Source organism: Megalopta genalis, chromosome 2 (assembly GCF_051020955.1).
Source record: "Megalopta genalis isolate 19385.01 chromosome 2, iyMegGena1_principal, whole genome shotgun sequence".
Classification (NCBI taxonomy): Eukaryota; Metazoa; Arthropoda; class Insecta; order Hymenoptera; family Halictidae; genus Megalopta; species Megalopta genalis.
The window spans coordinates 13,604,711-13,625,567 of NC_135014.1; the positions used below are offsets into that span (position 1 = coordinate 13,604,711).

The following is a 20,857-nucleotide window of genomic DNA, read 5'->3' on the forward strand; positions in this document are numbered from 1 at the left end:
TGTCTCGATTTCTGCTCAAGCCTCTTCGAGATCGTTTGAAAACGCTTGCCAGACGGAAGGACCGTCGCTGTGTTGTAGCACGAGTGCACACGGTTGCGTTGACAAGGGTACTGGTGTCGCGTCAATGGATACGTCGGCGGTGGCTCGCTGATTCTCGTCTCACGTTGTTCGGTCGACAGAGTTATGTTTAATGAGTCGTCGTAACGATCCACCGGAACGATGCAGCGAAGTGGTGAGTAAACGATCAGTCTCCAGTTTCGGCTCGCGATCGTCGTGGAAATCCCACGGGCGGCGAATGACGACCATTTTGAAGGCGCCAAATTTTTGCGTCAATACACAGCGCCGTGTCTGCCCGGTCAATACGACAGCCAACCTAACCTACCAACCTATCCCATGAAACGATACCTGTGCACCTTTAATTGAACAATTTCGATCGTGTCATAGCATTTTCCTCATTTCATAACCGACAAATGCGTTGTTTAAACTCGAAACCATTCAAATCTCGTCGCTTTGTATCGTTCGAAATTCCATTTTTCCATCGTTTTTATGTCACATACACATACCGCATTCGTTTCTCAGTTTCTTTCTACCTGGTTTGTGACAGTAGATAATTTTCTTGAAAATACTATATGGCACTCGTGTTGTCGTAATAGATTAAGAACACGTGAAACGTCAACGTGTCATGACAAACTATTCTTTTCACTGTGTAAGCTTTGATTAGAACATTACGGCACACAGATTACGTCTCGCGACGCGTTGGGTTGGGCAATTTGAATTTGACGTTCGTAGATTTTCGTGCCGTTGACCCTCTTATAGAACCGATTGGTTCGCCGTGAATTATGGTTTTTATTCTCGTTCGTCGGTTCGCCGTAAATTGTAAGCTAGTTATGTTTTCTCTTACTTATATATCGCCGGCACTTATTCGACAGGGCACGGTGGTCTAAATAACACGGCGTAGATTGCCAGCTCGAGTTAAACGGAAGAGAAATCAAAACAAACGGTCTCTGAGAGAGAGAGAGAGAGATAGGATCTCTCTCGTCTTCCTGTTTATTTCAAGTGCATTCTTTGGCTGCTCCGTGGGGGCACGTATGCAATGGAAATGATACAAAATTCTGGACGGAGTATCGGAGCATTGGCAACCATAGCGATTATCGATTCTACGGTATCAAATAATTCGGTTCAATCGTCAGATGATCGTCCCTGCACATTTTGGATTATATGAAATGCGTAGAAAATACAACCGATTATTTTAGCAATAATATTTCTGTCGCATGTTTCGCTGGCCAAGTCATACGGTGCTCTCCAGCTAGGCTCGTTTCCTTCGGCACATGAAACATTAAACTATTATTCCACACGAGTCGGTGAAATCATATCTGCCCTCGCACATACTAGGTTTAGAAGTAACGCAATAACGGCAACTGTAACATCTTGCTCGACCGTCTTTTCGCTTTCTTTTCAAACGGCGCACTCGTTCGTTTCCTGGCGGAAGAAAGGTACAAGTCACCCTTCCGGCGAACCCGTAACACACAAATACCGCTCAATTTTTATTCATGAACGGAAATAGTTTGGATCGTTTGGATCGACCGGTTGGATCGTTTGTTTGCGACGCATTCCAAACATAGCTTATTGTACATTCATTTGTGTGACCTCGGAGCTGCCGTTGAATGAATAGCAATCTATTTAACCCCTTGCCTCGCGATTTATTTCCAAAGAAACGTGCGTGTGCAGGCAATTTAATTTAGCGCAACTCTACGCGATAAGTTATCGCCAAATAAAACTAAAAGCATTTCTGTTTTTATTTAACATATTTATATAAATGTGGATACGGTATCATTTTTAATATCCTCGGAAAAAATGTTTTCTCAATAGTTTTAATAAATAATAGTTTTATTTTCTAATTTTTATGTTCCTCTCTGAATTTTGCAACTATCAGTTTTTACAAAATTGTTGTAATTTAAAAAAAATTGAAAAATATCCTTTTTATTAAGTTACAATGACGTTATGTCAAAAATTCCTAACGTAACCGAAATCATTGCCAACAAAATTTACAAACTAATTCCTTGTTGATATCTTTTACTTTCTGGTAATTCATTGTAATTATAATGACACCATTTTAGAGAGTAAAAAACGTCAAGAAAAGATGTAAATATCATAATTTTTCGTCATGTGGCGCCCGTCGAACTCTCATTTGGCACAGAAACTGCTTGCCCGCGAGACTCGGTCATTTTCACTTAAGGGGTTAACAGCATCTCTGGCGTCTTCGCGCATATTCCTGTTACATGGCGTTCTTATCTGTTTGACATTGATAACTGATCGATAAGACCATCGAGATATCGATCGCACAGTAATATTAACATTTGAAAAATGGCATTTACGATCGCGGTCAAGCGCCAGGGTCATTGCGACTCCAAACGTACTGTAACTAAGATTCCTGGCGCGTCCCGCGATCGCAATACCGAGCACGAACACAACTGCAATTGCGACTGAAAATTCCGATGTATTCCGCGGTCCCCTTTCCCCGCAAACGCGACCGCAATTCCACGGTGCAATCGCAACTGCGATACGTCGGGTCGCATTTCCGTGCATGGCTCCAACTTTGTTTACAATTGTGTCCTCGGACTGTTTCGATTCTAAGAACAATTCCAACCGAGGAGACAACTTCGATTAGTAGCGGCGTGCGTCCAAGTAAGATACGACATCGGTATAAAAATGTTTTTCAATTGATTGGGAATTGAATCTAGCAATCTAGAATCTAGTAATCAAGTGACTGTAAATTGCAATTCCAAGTTGCTCGCAGCATCTGCGACTGTATGCACAACTGGCAACACACGAAATTATAATAAATGTTTAATATAATATTTTATTATAATGAATATTCATTGTACATATATTTAAATCGAAATAACTTTTAACAGAAACTTATATATATTATAATATAAATATAATATAATTTGATTATAAAGAATTTTTATTATAAATTTGAATTGTAATAGACTTCTAGAGTAATAGAAAATTAATTTCGTAATTAAAAATTTAGTTTTCTTATGTTTTTAATAGAAATTCGATTAGAAATTTTAATTAATTAGAAAGTTTCAAATGCAACTGTGATCATAACTGTAATTGTAACCGTAATTGCCAAATTCAGAATCCTCGTTGAACTTTGTCGTCGCCCTCCTGAAAATCGAATAACTTGTTCGAGCGCAGATCGATGCTCGCGAATTCCGGAAACGCGAAGTAGAACCGTTGATCGGTTCGCGAACCAGAGACACGCCCGGTCACGAAAAAAAGGAGAATCGCGATCGAGTGCGCCGATCGTGTCGTGCGTGGCTCGGATTGCGGTGATTCGATTTCCGATCGGCAGAGCCGGCAGGCGAGAAGTGAAAGAGCATCTATCTCCGTCGGAGCACGGCGCGGCGCGGCGCCGGCGACCGTATAATCGAAAGAAAGGAAGAAAGGAAAGGAGGAGGGCCAAGAGCCGGGCTATACACCGGTGCGTTTAACATTATAATTGTCTCGCGCCTCGGAACAGTCGTGTGCTTCTTCGCCGGCACGTGAAACACGCGAGAGGCTCCGAGAGGCCGGCAGCCGATCGTGAACGGCGCGAGTCGACTCTCGTCAAGATTTTAGTACACTTTCTGTATTCGTCGTGTAAACACGCCGAGGCATATCTCGGTCGATCGTTCCCACGAGCGTGGACGAGCCTCCTCGTGTGTTCTTCGCGCGCGTGTTCACGGATCTGCGATTGCTCTGGCAAGTCCTTCGATTTTTGTGTTGTCATCGTCTGCGATACTTTGCTGCCGACTCCTTCGATATTCGCGTATTAACGATCCCGGCGATTTCTTCGACTCTCTTGGACTCTCGCGGTGACATCCACTCGCGATTCCTTGAACTCTCGTGTTGACATCATCAGCGATCTCTTCGACTCTCACGTTGATATCAACGGCGATTCCCTTAGCTCCGCGTAGACATCTACCGGCGATTTCTCCGTCTCACGCGTTGACATCTACCGGCAATTCCTTGGACTCTCGCGATTATATCTCTCGGCGATTCCTTGTACCCCGCGATTTTTTGCTGGCAATTCCTTGAATAATCGTATGAACATCCGCCAGCGATTTTTTTCACTCTGGCGGTAATATCTGCCGGCAATTCCGTGGACACTCGCAATTACATCTACTCGCGATTCCGATCTTTTTGCCGGCAATTCCTTGGATACTCGCATAAACATCCACCGGCGATTTTTTTTACTCTCGCGGTAATATCTGCCAGCTATTACCTGGACTCACGCGGTGACATCCACTCGCGATTCCTTGAACTTACATTATAAGAAATTCCTTGGACTATCTCATGACATCACCGGCGATTCTTCGAGTCCTCTCAATTTCCAGCGGCAATTTCTTGGACTCTCTCTCGATTTCCACTGTCAAGGTTCTGATTAGAAGCATTTTCAATAATATTTTTAAATGAGCCTAACTACAGATTCCGGGAGAAGTTCTGTCCGCATATCTGTGATTACAAGGGAAAACTGCGCAATTTACAATTTCAAAAAATTTAAGTGAATACGTTAATTGAACTGCAGCATATAGGATTTACGTATTTATCGAAAAAGAACATCGTGAAAACAAATTCTATAGACAGAAAAAATTATGCAATTTGAAACGCTACTAATGCGAAGCATTATAGTGATCAGTAGACTGCGAATTTTATGCATTTACGATGGAATTGACCCGATCAAATACAAAACAATAAAGACATCTAAAGAATGTTAAAATACTATTGTATTGTTCGCAGCTTAATAAGATAATAATAGAAAGAAAGAAACGTCTATGCAGCGTCTGCATCTTGAAATTAATACAGACGATTTTTATTTTGCGCAAAGTCCTTGGTCTTGCGATCAGAAGCATTACATTTAAGACCACTTCTCAACATCCGCCGACTAGAAGAAGATATCCGCGGTCCTGTGCGCCGGAACGTGTCCTGGCGAACAAAGGGCTTTAAAGAGCCGGCTCGAACAGCCGTATCGTTTAGCCCCGGCGATCGATCGCAGCCCTCCGACCTTATCAATCAGCTCCCTGCGACTCCCGGGAGCACGATTCCGCCGCGGTTTTCATTCAACAACTGTTTTCATTCCGCGCGAGTTGCCCGGAAAACCTGGCCGCGCGGCCCGGTTCGGTTCCGCCGTAATCCAATTGGAAGTTTTTTCGCTTTTGTAGCGCTGCGAAACCCTAGGAATCGCGGCTCCGTCCCGCGCCACTGATCCGGCGGGGTATTGAGACCGCGATCGAGACGATCGATCGCGATCGAGATTATTTCGCTCGTATCGCGCCGGACGACGACACGCCGCGCATTCGGTATTCGCGTTTGTCCGCGCGGCCGATCGCGTTTCTCTGTCGGAGGAATCGCCGGAGCACGGGCCGGAGTTCTTAAACAGGGCCGCGATTATCAGGCGACACTCGCTTTCGGCTTCAGAAGCCAGCGTTTCGGCCGAAGGAGAATCGGCGGATATCTCGAGGTGGCCCGGACCCTCGCGGAATTTTCGCGGTTCGCTTGACTTTTTTGCAATATCTATTTTCGGGTGGTGTTCGCGAACGGCGGCCCCAGTCCGCGAGGAGAAAAAGTTCGATACGCTGCCTCATGATCGAAATGGAAACGCCGACCGTGGTCTTCGTCCCGCAGAACACACGTAAGCGTCTTCTTCGTGTTTCGTTAATTGCTCGGGAATTGAACTCGTCGCTCCGGAAATGTACGGCACGCTTTCGTCCGATAGTTGATACTTTCGTCCGTGTTCGATCAGAAAGTGAAGGCTATGTTAACAGACTGATGATCGGTCACGAATTAACTCGCGTTCTTATGACCAGACGTTGTAAAATTGCCGGTCGACGATGTTTTCAACACACTATGTGCGGGAGAGGTATTGATACTTTTTTTAAAAAGTTTAATTTTTATTTTTAATTTCGTTATATATTTAAAAGAATCCTTCTCCGAAATCTTAGAAATTCCTATTATATATACTTTTTATCGAAATCTTACTGTCGGTTTTGCAGTTATTAAATGTTTTTTAAAAAGCGGATTTTTTCAAAATTCGCCGAGTTTCCCCCGTGAAACGTGAGTAAAGCTCGATCTGTGACGCGCAGGGTAATGTGTTAACATTCGATTGATAAAGCACTAAAAGCAACTGTTTTTATATTAGTTTATCGAAATAACGACAAGATCTTTAAGATCTAATTTTAAACGAGTGTTATTGTAATATTTGCCACAAGTATACGCCCTTAGTATATGACATAGAAAAGATCGTTATGGTAGTGCTCGAAGCTAAACTGTGCAAATTCGAAGTGTTACCAAATGTTCACGCTATGTTTCAGTGCGTGAGAATAACGTAAAGCATAATTCGCTCCGTATATTATTTTGAAAAATTTCCATGACGGAAAGAGTCCATTAGGTTTGTCTTCCTGAGAACCGAAATACATATTTCGTCATTCCCGGTTAACGGGCTAAAACGTGATCTCAGAGAAATTTTTCTGTCAAAAACTGGCCAACTTCTCTGGATAAACGTTATCAAACATCAAAGATTAAACAGCGAAGCAGGCCTGATAATTTTTTCATTCAGAAATATCAATTAAATGTGCAAAATGTAATCGTTCTACCCGGGGTACCGTTCGAAAAACTGTCGCATCGAATTTTTTGGAGTATGCTAATCCCTTCCGTTCGCACGAGCAGAATAATGAAACGGTGCTGCGTGACCGAGGAGTTGATTAATTAATTTCTTGAAACGTTTTCGTCGCGCGTGAGAATCGCATTTATTAATGCAGGAATAAAACGATTGGACCTTGACTTCGAAACTCGTTTCATGTTCAACTACGTACCGCAACGGCTGAAGGAACGCTGCAAGAAATGAATCTTCGTTGCAGCTGTTGTTTCTGGATTCGGAGGGTTCGCGGTTTAATAGATATTTTAAAGCATTTTAATTGATCGATGCTCGAGCAATTGCATTCACGTGGCTGGTGAGATAGCGCTGTTGGCGGCATAGCGCTTGGAACGCTTAATAACGATTCGGCGTAATCGCGGCACGATCTCCTAAGCTGACTTAACGTTCCGCCTCGAGCCAGCGGCATTTCCGCGGAATCGAGCAAACACAATTTATTGGTGTTTGTCTCCTATCGGAACGAATGAACGAGAGCGAGCGAGCGAGACGCGGTGCATTATCGGTGTTTCGATTAAATCGTTCGGCCCGGGGCAACACATTTCAGGCGCGCCTTTTAATTGGATCGTCGCGGTTCATTACAAGCTCGCGAAACGAGAGCGCGGACTACGAGAGATACATTTAATACGGATCGATTCGCTGGACAGTTCTGTCTTCCTTTCTTCTCGTTTCTTAAAATCCCGTCCCGGAACGGCACGAGATCGTCACCTTGCCGGAATAACAATCGCCTCGACTCATTGCCGGCATGACCTCGTTTCCAGCCGAGATCCAAAGACATCTGTCACGCTAACGGAATCGTTTTTCCACGGCTTCTGGTCGCTTATCGATTTCGCCCGCGGAACCGGCACGTATTAACCTGTTAACTTCCCCGAACGAGTCAACTTGTCCTTCTTACTCTTCCGCGTCTTCGAGCTTCTTCGATTTCATCGAGTGTTCCATCCTTTTCACACGAAGCAGCTTGATATGTACCTGTGCTAGCTCAACTTTGGGTTTCCTATTGCTCAAAAATATTAATTAGAAAATTAGAGTTTATCCGACGAACGATGTTTTCAACACTCGAACGACGGACCATTTTGAGAAAATCATAACAGAGTATTCTTAGAATCAGTTATAGCTTTATTTGTGAAATTTTTCAACATATTCTTGAAGTCGGACACCTCCTAAACACGTTAGTTTAGAGTAGATGGTCAAATAACGATGTTCATACTCTGGGTGCAAATGGACACAAGCACCACCGTCAGAACGTTATTCCTCTATCAATCTATAAGCGCTGGTAAAATCAGAAAATTAGAGTTTATCCTAGGAATGATTTCTTTTATTTTATGTCAACCTGAAAATGCTAATAAAACTAGAAAATTACAGTTTATTTTGGAAACGATTTCTTTAATCTTTTATCAGCCTACAAGCATCATTAACGTTAGAAAATTATAGTTTATCGCGAACATAATATCTTGAATCCTTCATTATCAGCCTACAAGTGCTACTATAAAGTGTCCTACGACGATCGGAAAGTGATCACGGAATCCGAACACAATCGTCCCAATAGCCAGAACAGACAGTCCGCTAAATTTATCCAAAGAATCTGCGCGCACCGCTGAATTATTAACACCGTGGGGCCGGCCGTTTCTTTGTGACGCTGTCGCCCGATTGCCATCGGGGTTAATAATTTAGCAGAGAAGAGCTACGAATCGGGACTAATTAAAATCAATCTGGATCCTTTGCCCGGCGTGTTCCCTTCCGTTCTTATCCTTGCTCCTGTTATCATCCTTCCCTCCTCTCCTCCACGTTCTGTTTCCGGTTTCGCGCGGATGTTGGACGGCCGCACGCAACACGGTAATCTGTTCAACGACGACGACGACAACAACGACAACGACAACGACGACGATCACCACGCCGATGACGACAACGTCACGTCGGCGACGGCCGCGTCGGACACCACGGCAGCGGTAAGTTTCTGATAAGGCTAGTCACATTCCAATTGCCGAGCGACACGCGTGCCATAGCAGCCAGCGAGCCGTGATCGCAATAATAAAATCGCGAACGCTCGTCGATCACCGTCGCCGATCCTCGAGCGCTGCCCGAAATCGGTATCTGCGGTACGTTTAGTTTCAATCGACAGCGAACGCTCCGTGGCCGAGTCCTCGATCGTTTTCCGGAAGCGGGAAAGTGATCCGCTGATTTGCTCGAACGTTGCTCGCCTCGATATGATAATCGGTCTGCGGTTCGTCCTCGGATGGGCGTTTCCTACACGCGACACCGGAAGTAACGGAGCTAGATTCTTTTAACCTGTTCACTGGGTAACTAGTCACTCTTGTTTGCTGGCAATTGCTGCGATAATGCCGACTGGACCCAGGAAAGTGAGTGCTCGATCTACCCTTGTGCGGCAAAATCGTTTTAGATTCGGGATTTTTTTCTATGGAATTCTCATCTTGGACTTGTAGGTTGATACTAACCCTACCATGCCAGTTTTACATTCGTTGTTTCAAGATTATCGACGTTCTAGAAATTCTGTTATAGGATATGATTAATAGATTTCTCATGGGGGTGTTTAGTGTAAAGTGCGTGTTTCTCCAACTTCCTTTGAAATCTTTTTGTGAAGAAATTGTAACACAGGTTTTGCAGTCACATTTACTAGGTTTATTTATACATGTTTCAATAACATTTACAAATTTTTTGGGTCCAACAAAATTAAAAATGGCGGCATTGGCTACTCCGAGACATGGATGAAGGTTTAGTGTTAAAAAGATTGTTGAAAATAGCGGATAACTAGAAAATCTTTTCCTAACGAATACAATTTCATCACGGAAAATATATTTGAAAAGAAAATACTTGCTTTCTGGTACCTAAAATATGTCGCAAAAAGTAAGCGATGACGAGTATGTTACCTAACCAAAATACTATATACAGTTTTTTTTCATAATAATTATTTATATTTTTTTATTTGTTCGTTTTATTTCGTCTTGGCCTCCAAATGTTCGGAACATCTGAAAATTTACGAACATATTTTAGTTAAAATTGCAATTCAAACAGCAAATGTTTACGCACGAATATACTTGTCACAATGTGTGCTGAGCACTAAACAGAAAAACGAAGGATCAGTAAGGAGCACAGTGGACAATTAACTCGTCGCGGCCAGTGGACAGACTAAAGAATAATCGACTCCTCGGCGATTGCTTCTGACGCATTTAATAGTTTCGCAGCATTCTTGGAAAACGATCGGTGACCGTGATTCACGGTTACGACGAGCGATCGCGAGGTTGACTCAGGTATCGAACGCGTAAACTGTAATTTTTAACATCGGAAGGATCATCCGGAAAGTGGGAGCATGATAAGAGCGATAATCACTCCGGGTGTGCAATCCTCGCGAGATAAAACACAGTTGAGACTTTAGTGTTCCGTGAATCGCGCGATAGTTCTGGCAAATATAATTCGCAAGTGTTGGATACATTCGCTGTTAATCGGATTTTGACATTAGAACCACCTAACGATTCGGATCACACTAATTTTACAGAAAATTGCCCTAATTAGGTATGTGATAGAGTTCGGCATATTTTATTCGAACAACGAATAAACATTTTATTCGCAGAATTTATTCGAAATGTTATTCAAAGAATTCATTCGTTGTATTATTGGAATAAAATTTTATTTGGAAAAATTTAGTCGAATGAAATTTCATTCGAAAGATTAATCGAATAAAATTGTATTCGAATAATGCCTGCCTCTGGTGTGCGATCGGTTCAGAGTTAATGGTTTCTGTAAAAGATATGTGTCGTTATCGATCGGGTTAACTCGTCTGGTAGTTCTAATGTTAACATGGTCATCGATGCATAGTGGTCGAGAGGGTTGCGGACGTCAGAGGACGTGTCGAGACTCGCGACGGTATCTCGATGATCGGACGTGATTCCGGCGAGACTGACGAAATTAATAAAGCAAACGGTAGCGATTCGTCCGGAGCCACGGTAGGATCGTTAAAATGTCAGCGCCGACGGCGACGAGACGTCGTTTGAACCCGGCGATCCTCGCCAGATACAATAGCCAACAGCGCGGTCTCTCTCAACAGGTAGCTACAGCCGGAGCAAAAAAGGTGTTCGTTTGCGACTGTCTTCTGCTTACAAACCAGCGACGATAGTTATCCATCAGAGACAATGCGATTCAAAATTGTTCTCGTCGGCAACTTTCTTTTCTGCATTGCGATAACCAGTATGTAGATTCCACAAACGTAATGTTTTCTTTCGATTATTTAAAAATTTCATTTTGTTACATTTTCAAACTTAAGCGCTTTTCGTGCCTTGGGACCATTTTTTGGATTCTCGAAAGCAGAACAATATATTTTTTATAAGATTGTAAACGTCGGAAAATGATCAAGTAATTTTCGGAACGAGGAAGACATCGCTAAACACGCCATTTTTCTCGAATATGTTTTAATTTACTTGCAAGAACAAAAAAAGTCTAACTGCACCAACTTATTCCTTACACCACAAATTTTAATTAACGCTAAACCTACTTATAGAGCACTAAAGATGTCTGACATGTGTAGCTTTGTAAATATTACAAGACTGCACATATTTAGACATCTTGTGATTTTTATTATATGTGCTTGAATTAAGAAATTTATTCAATTAATTCCTACGAAGGGCACTTTATAATTTCACCAATTATAATTTTACCATTTTTCTTTCTTTAATTCTAATAGATGTTTAATTTCTAATTATAATAGATTTTTTTAATAGAAATTTAAATTATAATAGATTTGTAATAGAAATTTAAATTATAATAGATTTGTAATAGAAATTTAAATTATAAATATGGAACTCTGGTCATTTTGACCAACAAGTAGATTAAGTGTTAATATAAACAAATCCAGAAAATGAAGCTCTAAAGTAGTTCCACAATTTGTCAACGATATGAATTTGATAATAATATGCAATAATATGAAAAGGATGATCGTCGAATCTCGAAATAAAAGATTTATGCAAGGATCACAGATGCATTGGTTACAGAGAAATTGTTGGGTAATTTGATATGTAGCTTCCATCGCACCTTTGTGTCGCAAATGGTACTATAATCGTGAACAAAAGTCACCGTTGTACGAATCCATTTTTCCCTTATTGCATATCACTGGAACATATACATATGTATCCTTGCATGGTCGCGAGCTCTTATCGCGAATGTACCACTGAACCACATTCGCCTGTGCTCGGTGATATCATAAATTATTCAATGATTCAACATCCATCAGCAATTGCTTTCAGTGGGGATAACCTGAGCTTCCTTTCGTCTGATCATAAATCATTCCATAAAGTATACGACCGAATTTATTGCTGTACGCAGCGGGATAAATACAAAATTTGGTCTCTCTATTGCATTCTCAGACGACACGAAGTAGACGCATCTGACATGCTAATATAAATGCACGAGATCTATCTGTAGCATACAAACGCATAAATGAAGGAAATTTCATAAATTATCAATCGACTCTTATTCGAGTTTACCCTCGACCTAATGCAGATGATTTTTGCCGCCGAGTGCAGTGCTCCGTATGACCTGAGCGGCGCGAATCTATGGTGCATCTGTATTTTTAGTGCTTGCAGATGCGAAGTTCGATATGCAAAGCCTGAAGCTGTTCGACCCTTATCTCAACACATTTTCGAGGAACTATTTCCTCCGTTTTTCGTTCTCGTTTCTCGCGAATAGGGCAAATGACTCTTCTTCTTTTTTTTACTAATTACATGAAACTGTGATCATATCTGGTTTAGTAAAACGAGTTTGCGAGGAAAATTATAATTTCTGCTCGGTGTCTTCTTTATTGATTCGTTTGCAGAGCCGGCTAAAAATATTTCAATTAAGAAATGCAAGTACTTATTTTCTCTCACACATATCAACGGTAAGAAATAGGATTTCATACAATTTAATACAAATTGTACGCATGAAATACTGTTGCTAATCATTATTTACAGTACATTCTAAGAAAATACTATTTCGATTAATAATTTGTTTTATCACAACGTGAATAGCTATTTTCAATACGTGTACTTATCTGTATGTCGTCGAATAAATCTTGAAATATTATTTCATAGAAACAAGGGAATTTCATGAACTATTTACAATGCTTTTTCGAATATTTTTATCCAAGTCTGCCTGTCTCTGTTACGCCTCTTAGCTACGTAGAAAATTGTAAAGTGAAAATATTTCATAACTGAAGTAAAGCTTATTTATTTATAGTGTTCAATACGTCGATAGGAACGTAGTCGCGAATAAGGACGTTTACCTTATGAGGGCATCGAGAAGGATAAAACAAACGGTGGAACTGGGTTAACGTTGCCGGACGTTGTATTCATTGATTCTGCGAGAACAACGGGGAGAAAAGAAACGAGAGAAATGAAAATCACTGTTCGCGAAGGTTTCGGTATATCTTGCAGAGCGGAAGGACGCTTGTTCTTTTCGAGGGTCCTTGGTAGAGGGGACTGCCTTAACGAGGCCGATTCGCATCTCCTCCGGCGACTTCATTTTTTTTACGGTGTCAACGGTCGTCGGCGACGTTCTCTTGCTTGGTATTCCGTCGCGACACTAGGAAGTACGCGGCAGAATGCATGGAGTATCATTCTGGCCTTAATTGGACTCCGAGCTAATAAGAGCATCGAACTATTAAGCTTACGTGTATCGTTGTGTTCGCGAACGCCACCTGCATTTGCTCGCGTGCTATTTCTGCCGCCTTGATGCTTCCCTTTTCCGAACAGTTTTCTGCTTTTTTCTTTCCTATTTCGTTCGAAGAATGCCACGCTGGACCATTGTTGCGATTCCAGAATCGTGCGTTCCTTTCCTATTCGTTCGCGCGAGACGGTGCACCCTCGAATCCTCTTGGAACAGTTCTACCGAGAAAATTAGACTAATTTATACAATCTTAATACATACTTCTTTAATGAAACTCACTTTCATTACCCGTATCGATTTTTCCTTTGATTTAATTTCCAAAGAGGAATTCGCCTTCTATTTTTATAGTTCGATATTGCCTACCAACATATGCAGAACTGTTTGACGCTATTAACGTTATTGTTATTTCCGAATGATTTAATTCGCCGTACTTTTTCATGTTCGCTCGCCAAGCTGAAAATAATGAGGGGAAAAGTTCGTCTGACTGAAAAGTGCAAGGTGTTTTTAATTGCAACATCCACTTCGCGCGTACCGTTTCGGTTTGTTAACGATCAAGCGAGAAAAAAATCTCTAGTTAGCATGCAGCGCCACCAGACACGATGGTTGTCCCGCGAAGTTTTATTTTACACTGTAGTCGCAGAAACGGCCGGTAAATGAGAGCGATGTTCCGAGCACGTTTGTTCCAAACACTGGACAATATTTTCGTTTTATTTATTACGTAAACAATGAACTATTAACGGCGTCGAAATAATAGTCGAAATAAAACATGTATAACCCGGAGTAAAATATTCTAAACGATGCTTTTTAAATTGCTACAACACTGCATTAATTTATTAGAAAAGCAGGGATACGGAAATTAAACAAAATTTCTGTTAAAAATATAGGTACGTAAATGAGTACGGTAGTAAAATACCGTTTAAAAAAAGAGGCATTGTGTAGATACATAGAAAAATAGAAAAAAATGGTTATAGTTCACACGCGTGCAAACTCAATGTCACGTTATACTCTCGAAAGTGTGACATTTTTTTATTTATTATGTATTGCGCAAAGAGCTAAGAGCAAACTTTTTGGATCGAAGTTCCAGTGTTTGTTGCTAAGAGCATTTAACGTGCGTATGTACTGCTCGAAATATATCTAGAAAATGACGGCCCTTAAAATTCCAATCAAATAACTCTGAACCGTGATGAAACCAGCGAAATCCTGTAAAAAGTAAAATTGAATTTATTTTTCTAGACCGTAGATAAAAACAGAATTGCGTGTACCAGGGATCGGAAAGGGATGCGCTTAGGCGAGCATATCAATCGGCTGGGTTGCGAAACGTCTCGCGAATCGAAGACAAAAGAAAGGAAAACCGTTCGGCGTTATTTGCACGGCAGATGCATCTCCGTTTTCGAGTGTGGGAAAGCGGTTCGGAGAGCGACGATTCGCCGAGAGACCGGCCGTGTGTAGAAAGGACAATATGTTCCGTGATCCGGCAGGCTGCTCGCGACGGCGGCCCGCGATTGGTCGTTAGAATTCCGTGGAACACATGCGCAGTGAAGAGAGGCAGCCTCGTTGGTTTGCCGTAGGAGCACCAACGCCGTTGTAGTGGATTTACCCCCACCAGAGCCGGTGGCTGCGTCAGGCGTGGTCGTTCGTTAGGGGCCGCAGTATATCCGAGTCGGGCGCGTCGTATTTATCGGTCCGCCGTCGCCTGTCTGAACTTTGTTGGCGAGAGAGAAAGAGAGAGAGAGGCAGAGCTAGTGTGCGTGTTCTGTGCTGCTCGTGTGTTTCATGTGTATGTGAGAGAGAAAGAGAGGCGCGCGCGCGCTCGCCCACCGGTGTACAGTGTGCGTGGTTTGCCAAAGGTCGTTTAACTTGTTACCCCCACCCCCGGCTTGTTTTCCTTCGGGTTTTTCCTGTGATACCGGAAGAGACCAAGAAAAACCCCGTAGCTTGCAAGCATTTTCGTTACGGTGGGCACGGAAGACTCGGTCGCGCGACAATGAAACAATGCACAGAAAAGTGAGAGTGAACGTGGCCACGTTCGGCCGGTTTGCCGACAGCGTGAATCACCAGCAGCGCCGGCGTTCATGAGCCCACGCACTCGCCGCGACCCGATGCGCGACTTTTCTCTCTTTCTCTCCTCCCTTGTTTTGCGCTTTTTCGTCCACTCCCTCTCGCTCTCCAACCCTGCCGTCTCGCGTCCATGAATGCACACACTTCGTGAACTTTTCCTTTGAACCTGACAGATACGGCGCGCGCGAGAGGCGCGTATCGTACCAGTGAGTACATTTGCCCGTTGTTTTCTTCCGAACGATTAACCCCCGGGAACGTGAGCCGTGCACGCGTGCCCGACGTGTCCTGTCGTCCCGAGTGTGCCGCGTTACAATCCATAGATCGAGCTCGATCCGCGGGTTTGCCCGACTCATAATAGACGGCGTAGACGACGACGAAGTCTATGACCGTGATACAGTTTCTGTTGTTCCTAGCCGGTTAAGGCGTTTCCAAGGGCAAACTGTGGCTTTCCATCGCCGCATCGGACGGACACCGTCGTTTCGTGGGACTTTCTCCCTTTCGAGAGAGACAGATAAAGCACGCACTTATTCTTCTCTTTTCCTCGGTCCATTGTTTCGTCCACGGATCAGTCTTTTCTCTGTTTTTCTTTGTTTTGGTACGTCACACAGTCGAAAGTGAATGACACTGCAAGCGCTCGGCTGCCCTCACGGCGTTGTCGCGTACGATAATATTTCAAATCGATCATTGTGCACCGCCACCTTCGTCGCGATTCACCATTCAATGAACCTTCCTCGAGCAACAGGATCGCAGAAACCAACATCAAGAGTCGGACTGGGCCGATCGCGCGACATATATCCGTTCGTTACGGCGAAAGAACACCTTTTATGGTAGACACGCCCGTTTCTTTTCTTACGTTACCCCGCGTGCCGCCGCTTCCACGAAATCCGCTGGATATAAACGCGGTTATCTTTTCCCGGTGTCGATTATTAACGTTGTCCATGATCGCGATTATTCACCGGCTCGTTTATCAGATTCGACGGGCGGGCAACCTTATCGTGTATCCTCTCTTCTTCGAAAAATCAGTCGCGCCTTGATTGGAAATGTCGCAAACGTGTTGCATCAATGGTGCACGGAAAGCTAGAAATATCGTTCAGAACCTTCTCAATTGTTTCTACTTCGATTCGCGCCATTGAATTTGCACACATTGTTTTCACGCTGTTCTACGAGTACTACAGTCATTGAAAGTGTAGGCTAGTAGAGGGCTAACTTGAGGTTACAGCAAAACACAACAGAGCCACGTGACTTTGTCAGCAACTTGACGCCGATGTTCAAGTATTCTCCGAGACGTGCAGTTTAATTTGTTACTTTCGATTGTCGTCCATATCGCTCCGCAATTAAACAAGAATTATATAAAACACATCGCACAGGGTAAAGTTTTTAAACCTGATCCAACTGTCAGCTTCCCATCAACTGTCAGGCATTTGCAACTTTGAAAAGGCAGTCGCATATTGTCGTCGCTTTGAAAATAGAATAATTTAATAATTTAATTCTCGTTTACTGGAACGAAGGAGCTCATCAACAGCTTCTACAAAATTTAGTTGGTCGCGGGATGGGTGATAAGATCACGTGATCGGGTGCGCCGCCATTGCCGTAGTGTTTTGCTCGAATCTTGAATCGAAGGGACGATAAATTAGCTCGTTAGGCTGATAGAGAAAGGAGAAGAGAGGCTGTCGAGTTGGACAGGAGTTTTTAACGATTCGCTGTCAGTTTGGTTGTTCGCTGTTCTTGGTGATAGAATCGAGAAAGAAAGCTGCGCTCCCGGCGGCGAGGAAGGACGAGGGAGAGAGAGAGAGAGAGAGAGAGAGGTAGTGAGGGTCGGAGAATCGTGTTGGCCCTCGAGTAGTCACGTGACACCGGTTTGGAAATGTCGACCGAAAATCAAAACGGGACGGCCGGCACGCAGAGCAACGGGATAAAGGCGACGATCGGCGTGTCGTCGACGGCGAGAACGACGTCGAACAATTCCTCGTTCCTCTACAGCAGCAACTCAATGTTGAATCGTGAGAAGCCGCGTCAGGTGCCGCCGCCGACGTTGCCGAAATACACGTCCAGCTTCAATGCTGGTTCCAACGGCAGCGGCACGGCCGAACGATTGAACAGAGACCGCGACGTCGGCGGCAGCTACAGGCTGGCGAGCCTCGAGAGGCTAGCCCTCAGGCAAAGGATACTAGACGGGGAAAAGGCGAATGGCGACACCACGTCGGTAAGCTCCAACATTTTTTCCCGCCTCTCCCCTTTTTTTTTCTTTTTTTTTTTTTTTTTCTTACTCCCGTTACTCTTTTCATGGGAACAATGGCCGCGTCAAGTGCTTGCATCGCCTGTATTCCCTGCGTAAATATTTTGAGAAATGCCCCCGTCTGGCCAGTCTACACAGCGCGATCCACCTGGAGACTGCTACTTAAACCAACTCCTTCTGTTACAACTAGTCCGTGGGGTCTTTATGCAAAATGAAAATGTTTTTCATTGATTGCAACAACTTTTTTTTTATCTCGGCGAGAGGTGCTGTTAGGTAAAATTTACCGTTAGAGTTAACGAAGTAAAATTAAGAAGACCGAGTTTCTGTTACGATTGAAAGAGGTTTAATAAAGATTTTAGGATATATTTTTAATTCTGTTTGCATTTTTTGAAACACTGCGCTTCAATGGAAAAATAACGGAGATGAAAGAAAATCTCGCAAAGCCATGATACAATACGGAGTGCGCCTCCCGCCGAGTTAATTGCTTCGAGTTGAAAATAATACGTGGATGTTATTACAAATTCTTTTACCTTGATTGTTTGAAATTTCACCTACCTCTATTTTAACTTATAAATTTATTAAATCCGCAGTGTGATTGTAGCAATACAAGAAGTATTTTATATTGAATCTTTCATGGATCAACAAGCTGTAAAGAATATTTCCGTGCAAAGATTATATATTGTTTCGTGAAGTTTTTTATTTCGTACCATCGCATATGATTTGAAATGTTTCAAAGCGACGTGTCTTCTTGCGTCAACGGATGAATTTGCAGTTTCATATTGTGCGTAGAATGCAATGGCAATGCCGGTCGTTTATTTTGTGCGCGTAATGGACGCGGGATTAGTTGTTAATCCAGATTTTGTATCGATTAACTGAACCAGAAGCGTTCAACGGGCTTGGGTCGTGGAACTTCTAACCTCGGGTATCGTGCGAGCGCTTCTACCCGTGAATCTGAAATCGATAAAGTCTATTAAAAAACGGGGGATCTTTAATTATAACAGAGATCAATTACCTTAATCGGAAATTGTTCATGATTTCGTTATTTCATCGTTATCGTCGGATGATTCCGATTAGCTAAGGGCTGTTTCTAAATACTCCCGAATTTTAAAAGCAGATGTAAGCAATTTACAAATTTATTCAATCTCAGTAAAAGCCTTCTTAATTTCAGCAATTTAAAAATTTGATTATAGTAGAGTTTAAAAAAAAGAGAGAAAACAATTTAAATTAAAATAGATTATTTTATTATAATATATTTTCGAATAGAATTTTTAATTGTAATAGATTTCTAAATAGAAATTTTAATTTTTTGTAATAGATTTCTAAATAAAAATTATAAAATTATAAATATGAGACCGGTTATTTTGACCGACTGGATATAGGGTTCTAGTGTAAATTCATAACAAGGATTAGTAGATACTGCTTCTTCTCCCATCGTCAGTATTCAAGACTATAACGCATAATACAGATCTGTGATGAAACTAAGTATGTATACCTCAGTGTTGGTTACTGTTGTAAGGATTGAATTTACGTTGGCAGACTAGCCAAGGTGTAATCAAATGGTAGTCAGCGTCGAAATCCGTGTCATTAGGGAATACAACAGCGAAACGTCTCGAGCGGTGAGACGTTCTGTCGCAAGTTTTCGAATGTTAACCGTCGCACAACAGCAGGCTTTTTGAACCCGACTTCCGAGAATACGGTCTCCTGTGGGAGCCGTTTGGGGAGTTCGTGTTGCGAAGATCAAGAGTTCTATCCCGCGCCTCATGACTCTGTAACTCAATCTTGGTACTCGAAGAATCAAATTTTATACTCCGTGGCACACACAGCGGTGGTCGTGCTCGTCCTCCGTCGCATAAAGGGCCACGTGATCTTCCCGTTTATTCCGTTCTACCGTGGCTCCGTGAGAAAACGGGCTATGACTCACGGAATCCAGTCGAGTCGAGTTCGAGACTCGACGCTCCGCAAAAACAACGAATTATATACCGTTTCTCGGTCCGCCGCGGTGTATACAGGGTGGTTCTCGTAAAATGCACTCCTCGTAAAATCGAAACAAGTGTGCTGGATAGAACTCCGTTTCGGTTGGATGTAAACAAATACTTGCAGGGTGATTTTGTTCTACCGTTTATCAAATAAAGTGCAGTTGCACCGTTTCCCTTTTTTAACCAGTTAGCTGTTGCGACCTCTTTGAAGAAAGTGTACCCGAAACGTGTCGTAAGAACTAAGCGGTGATTTTTTTATTTGTTCGTTTTATTTCGTCTTGACCTCCAAGACGTCTTAAAATGTGCAAATATATTTTGGTTTTTACTCAAATTGCAATTTAACCCTGGAACGACCTCCGATGGTTGCCGGCGCCAGCTCGAAATTTTTAATTTACTGCGAACGTGTCAATAAATTAATAACATTGAGGTTTTCCTTACCCCTTTAAATCATACTGTATTTTCGGGGGAAATGCTTGTTTACCAAATATTTTGGTATCTTATATTTTGAAAATAATAAATAATATTTTAATTATTGAGATTTTATTTTAGGTCGTCCAAAATCCCATAATGTTACCTATAGTGAAAAATAGAAGGGGGTTGTTCTAGCGTTGAACAGCAAATTTTTACACAGGACGAGTATAGTCGTCGTGACACAATACAATTGCCATTTCTTCACGACGAGTATTCTCGTCAAAAACAGCTATGTAACTGGTTAAAGAGACACTATTATCTTTTTATATTGTTTTATTCTTTGTGTCAGTTTGAAAAGAAAAGCGCCAGAATACGATGTTGAAAAAGTTAGTATTTAGGGGTTACATTTCTGCACCATGATTTCAAAGTTGACTTTCTCCTCACAGATAGGATCCTGTATTTCTTCTTCTACAGAAAAACTTCTGCGAAATGAATTCGTAGATCACAGCGCAAGTTCATCTAGACATAAAGTTTAACTATTGCGCGATCTTGAATTTTTATTGTAAAAATACTTTCTGAAGGTTTTTCAAATACGAAAGTGTGAAGGATTGAGGAGACATACTTAAGATTAATTAATTGGAGCGTACACCCTGTATGTGAGTCACCGCAGCGGACCTCGCGAGAAAAATGACAGACGCTAGAAAAGTAAAAGGGAACATTTCGTGCGGAGTGATTCACGTACTGATCGCCGTGCTTAATAAATTCCCCGACAAGTTTGCGTCAGCTGATAAAAGGGTACAATTAGAGCGATCTGCATGTATTCGCGAA

General features: G+C 42.4%; 1 protein-coding gene and 2 long non-coding RNA genes across 12 annotated transcripts in view; 1 reads left to right on the forward strand and 2 right to left on the reverse strand.

Moving 5' to 3' along the window:
* The first annotated feature begins 34 nt into the window (after nucleotides 1-34).
* pnut (septin 7-like protein pnut) overlaps nucleotides 35-20,857 on the forward strand; it is a 72,937-nt gene continuing 52,114 nt past the window's right edge. For 4 of the 10 annotated variants that reach the window (XM_033468195.2, XM_033468196.2, XM_033468190.2 and 1 more), the window contains exon 1: nucleotides 16,554-17,609. In XM_033468195.2, coding sequence (XP_033324086.1) covers nucleotides 17,271-17,609 — 339 coding nt within the window. In that variant the 5' untranslated portion in view covers nucleotides 16,554-17,270. Of the gene's footprint in view, nucleotides 233-8,454; nucleotides 8,644-8,838; nucleotides 9,055-10,616; nucleotides 10,758-15,024; nucleotides 15,613-16,553; nucleotides 17,610-20,857 lie in introns of those variants that run through there. The other 6 variants (XM_033468192.2, XM_033468191.2, XM_033468200.2 and 3 more) reach the window with 6 other exon arrangements.
* Nucleotides 9,312-9,875, reverse strand: LOC143258788 (uncharacterized). Its single transcript, XR_013032653.1, has 2 exons — nucleotides 9,743-9,875; nucleotides 9,312-9,681 (listed from the first exon to the last, which is right to left on the reverse strand). It is a non-coding gene; the product is annotated as an uncharacterized LOC143258788 (long non-coding RNA).
* On the reverse strand, nucleotides 12,895-14,819 carry LOC117219234 (uncharacterized). Its single transcript, XR_013032652.1, has 2 exons — nucleotides 13,881-14,819; nucleotides 12,895-13,801 (listed from the first exon to the last, which is right to left on the reverse strand). It is a non-coding gene; the product is annotated as an uncharacterized LOC117219234 (long non-coding RNA).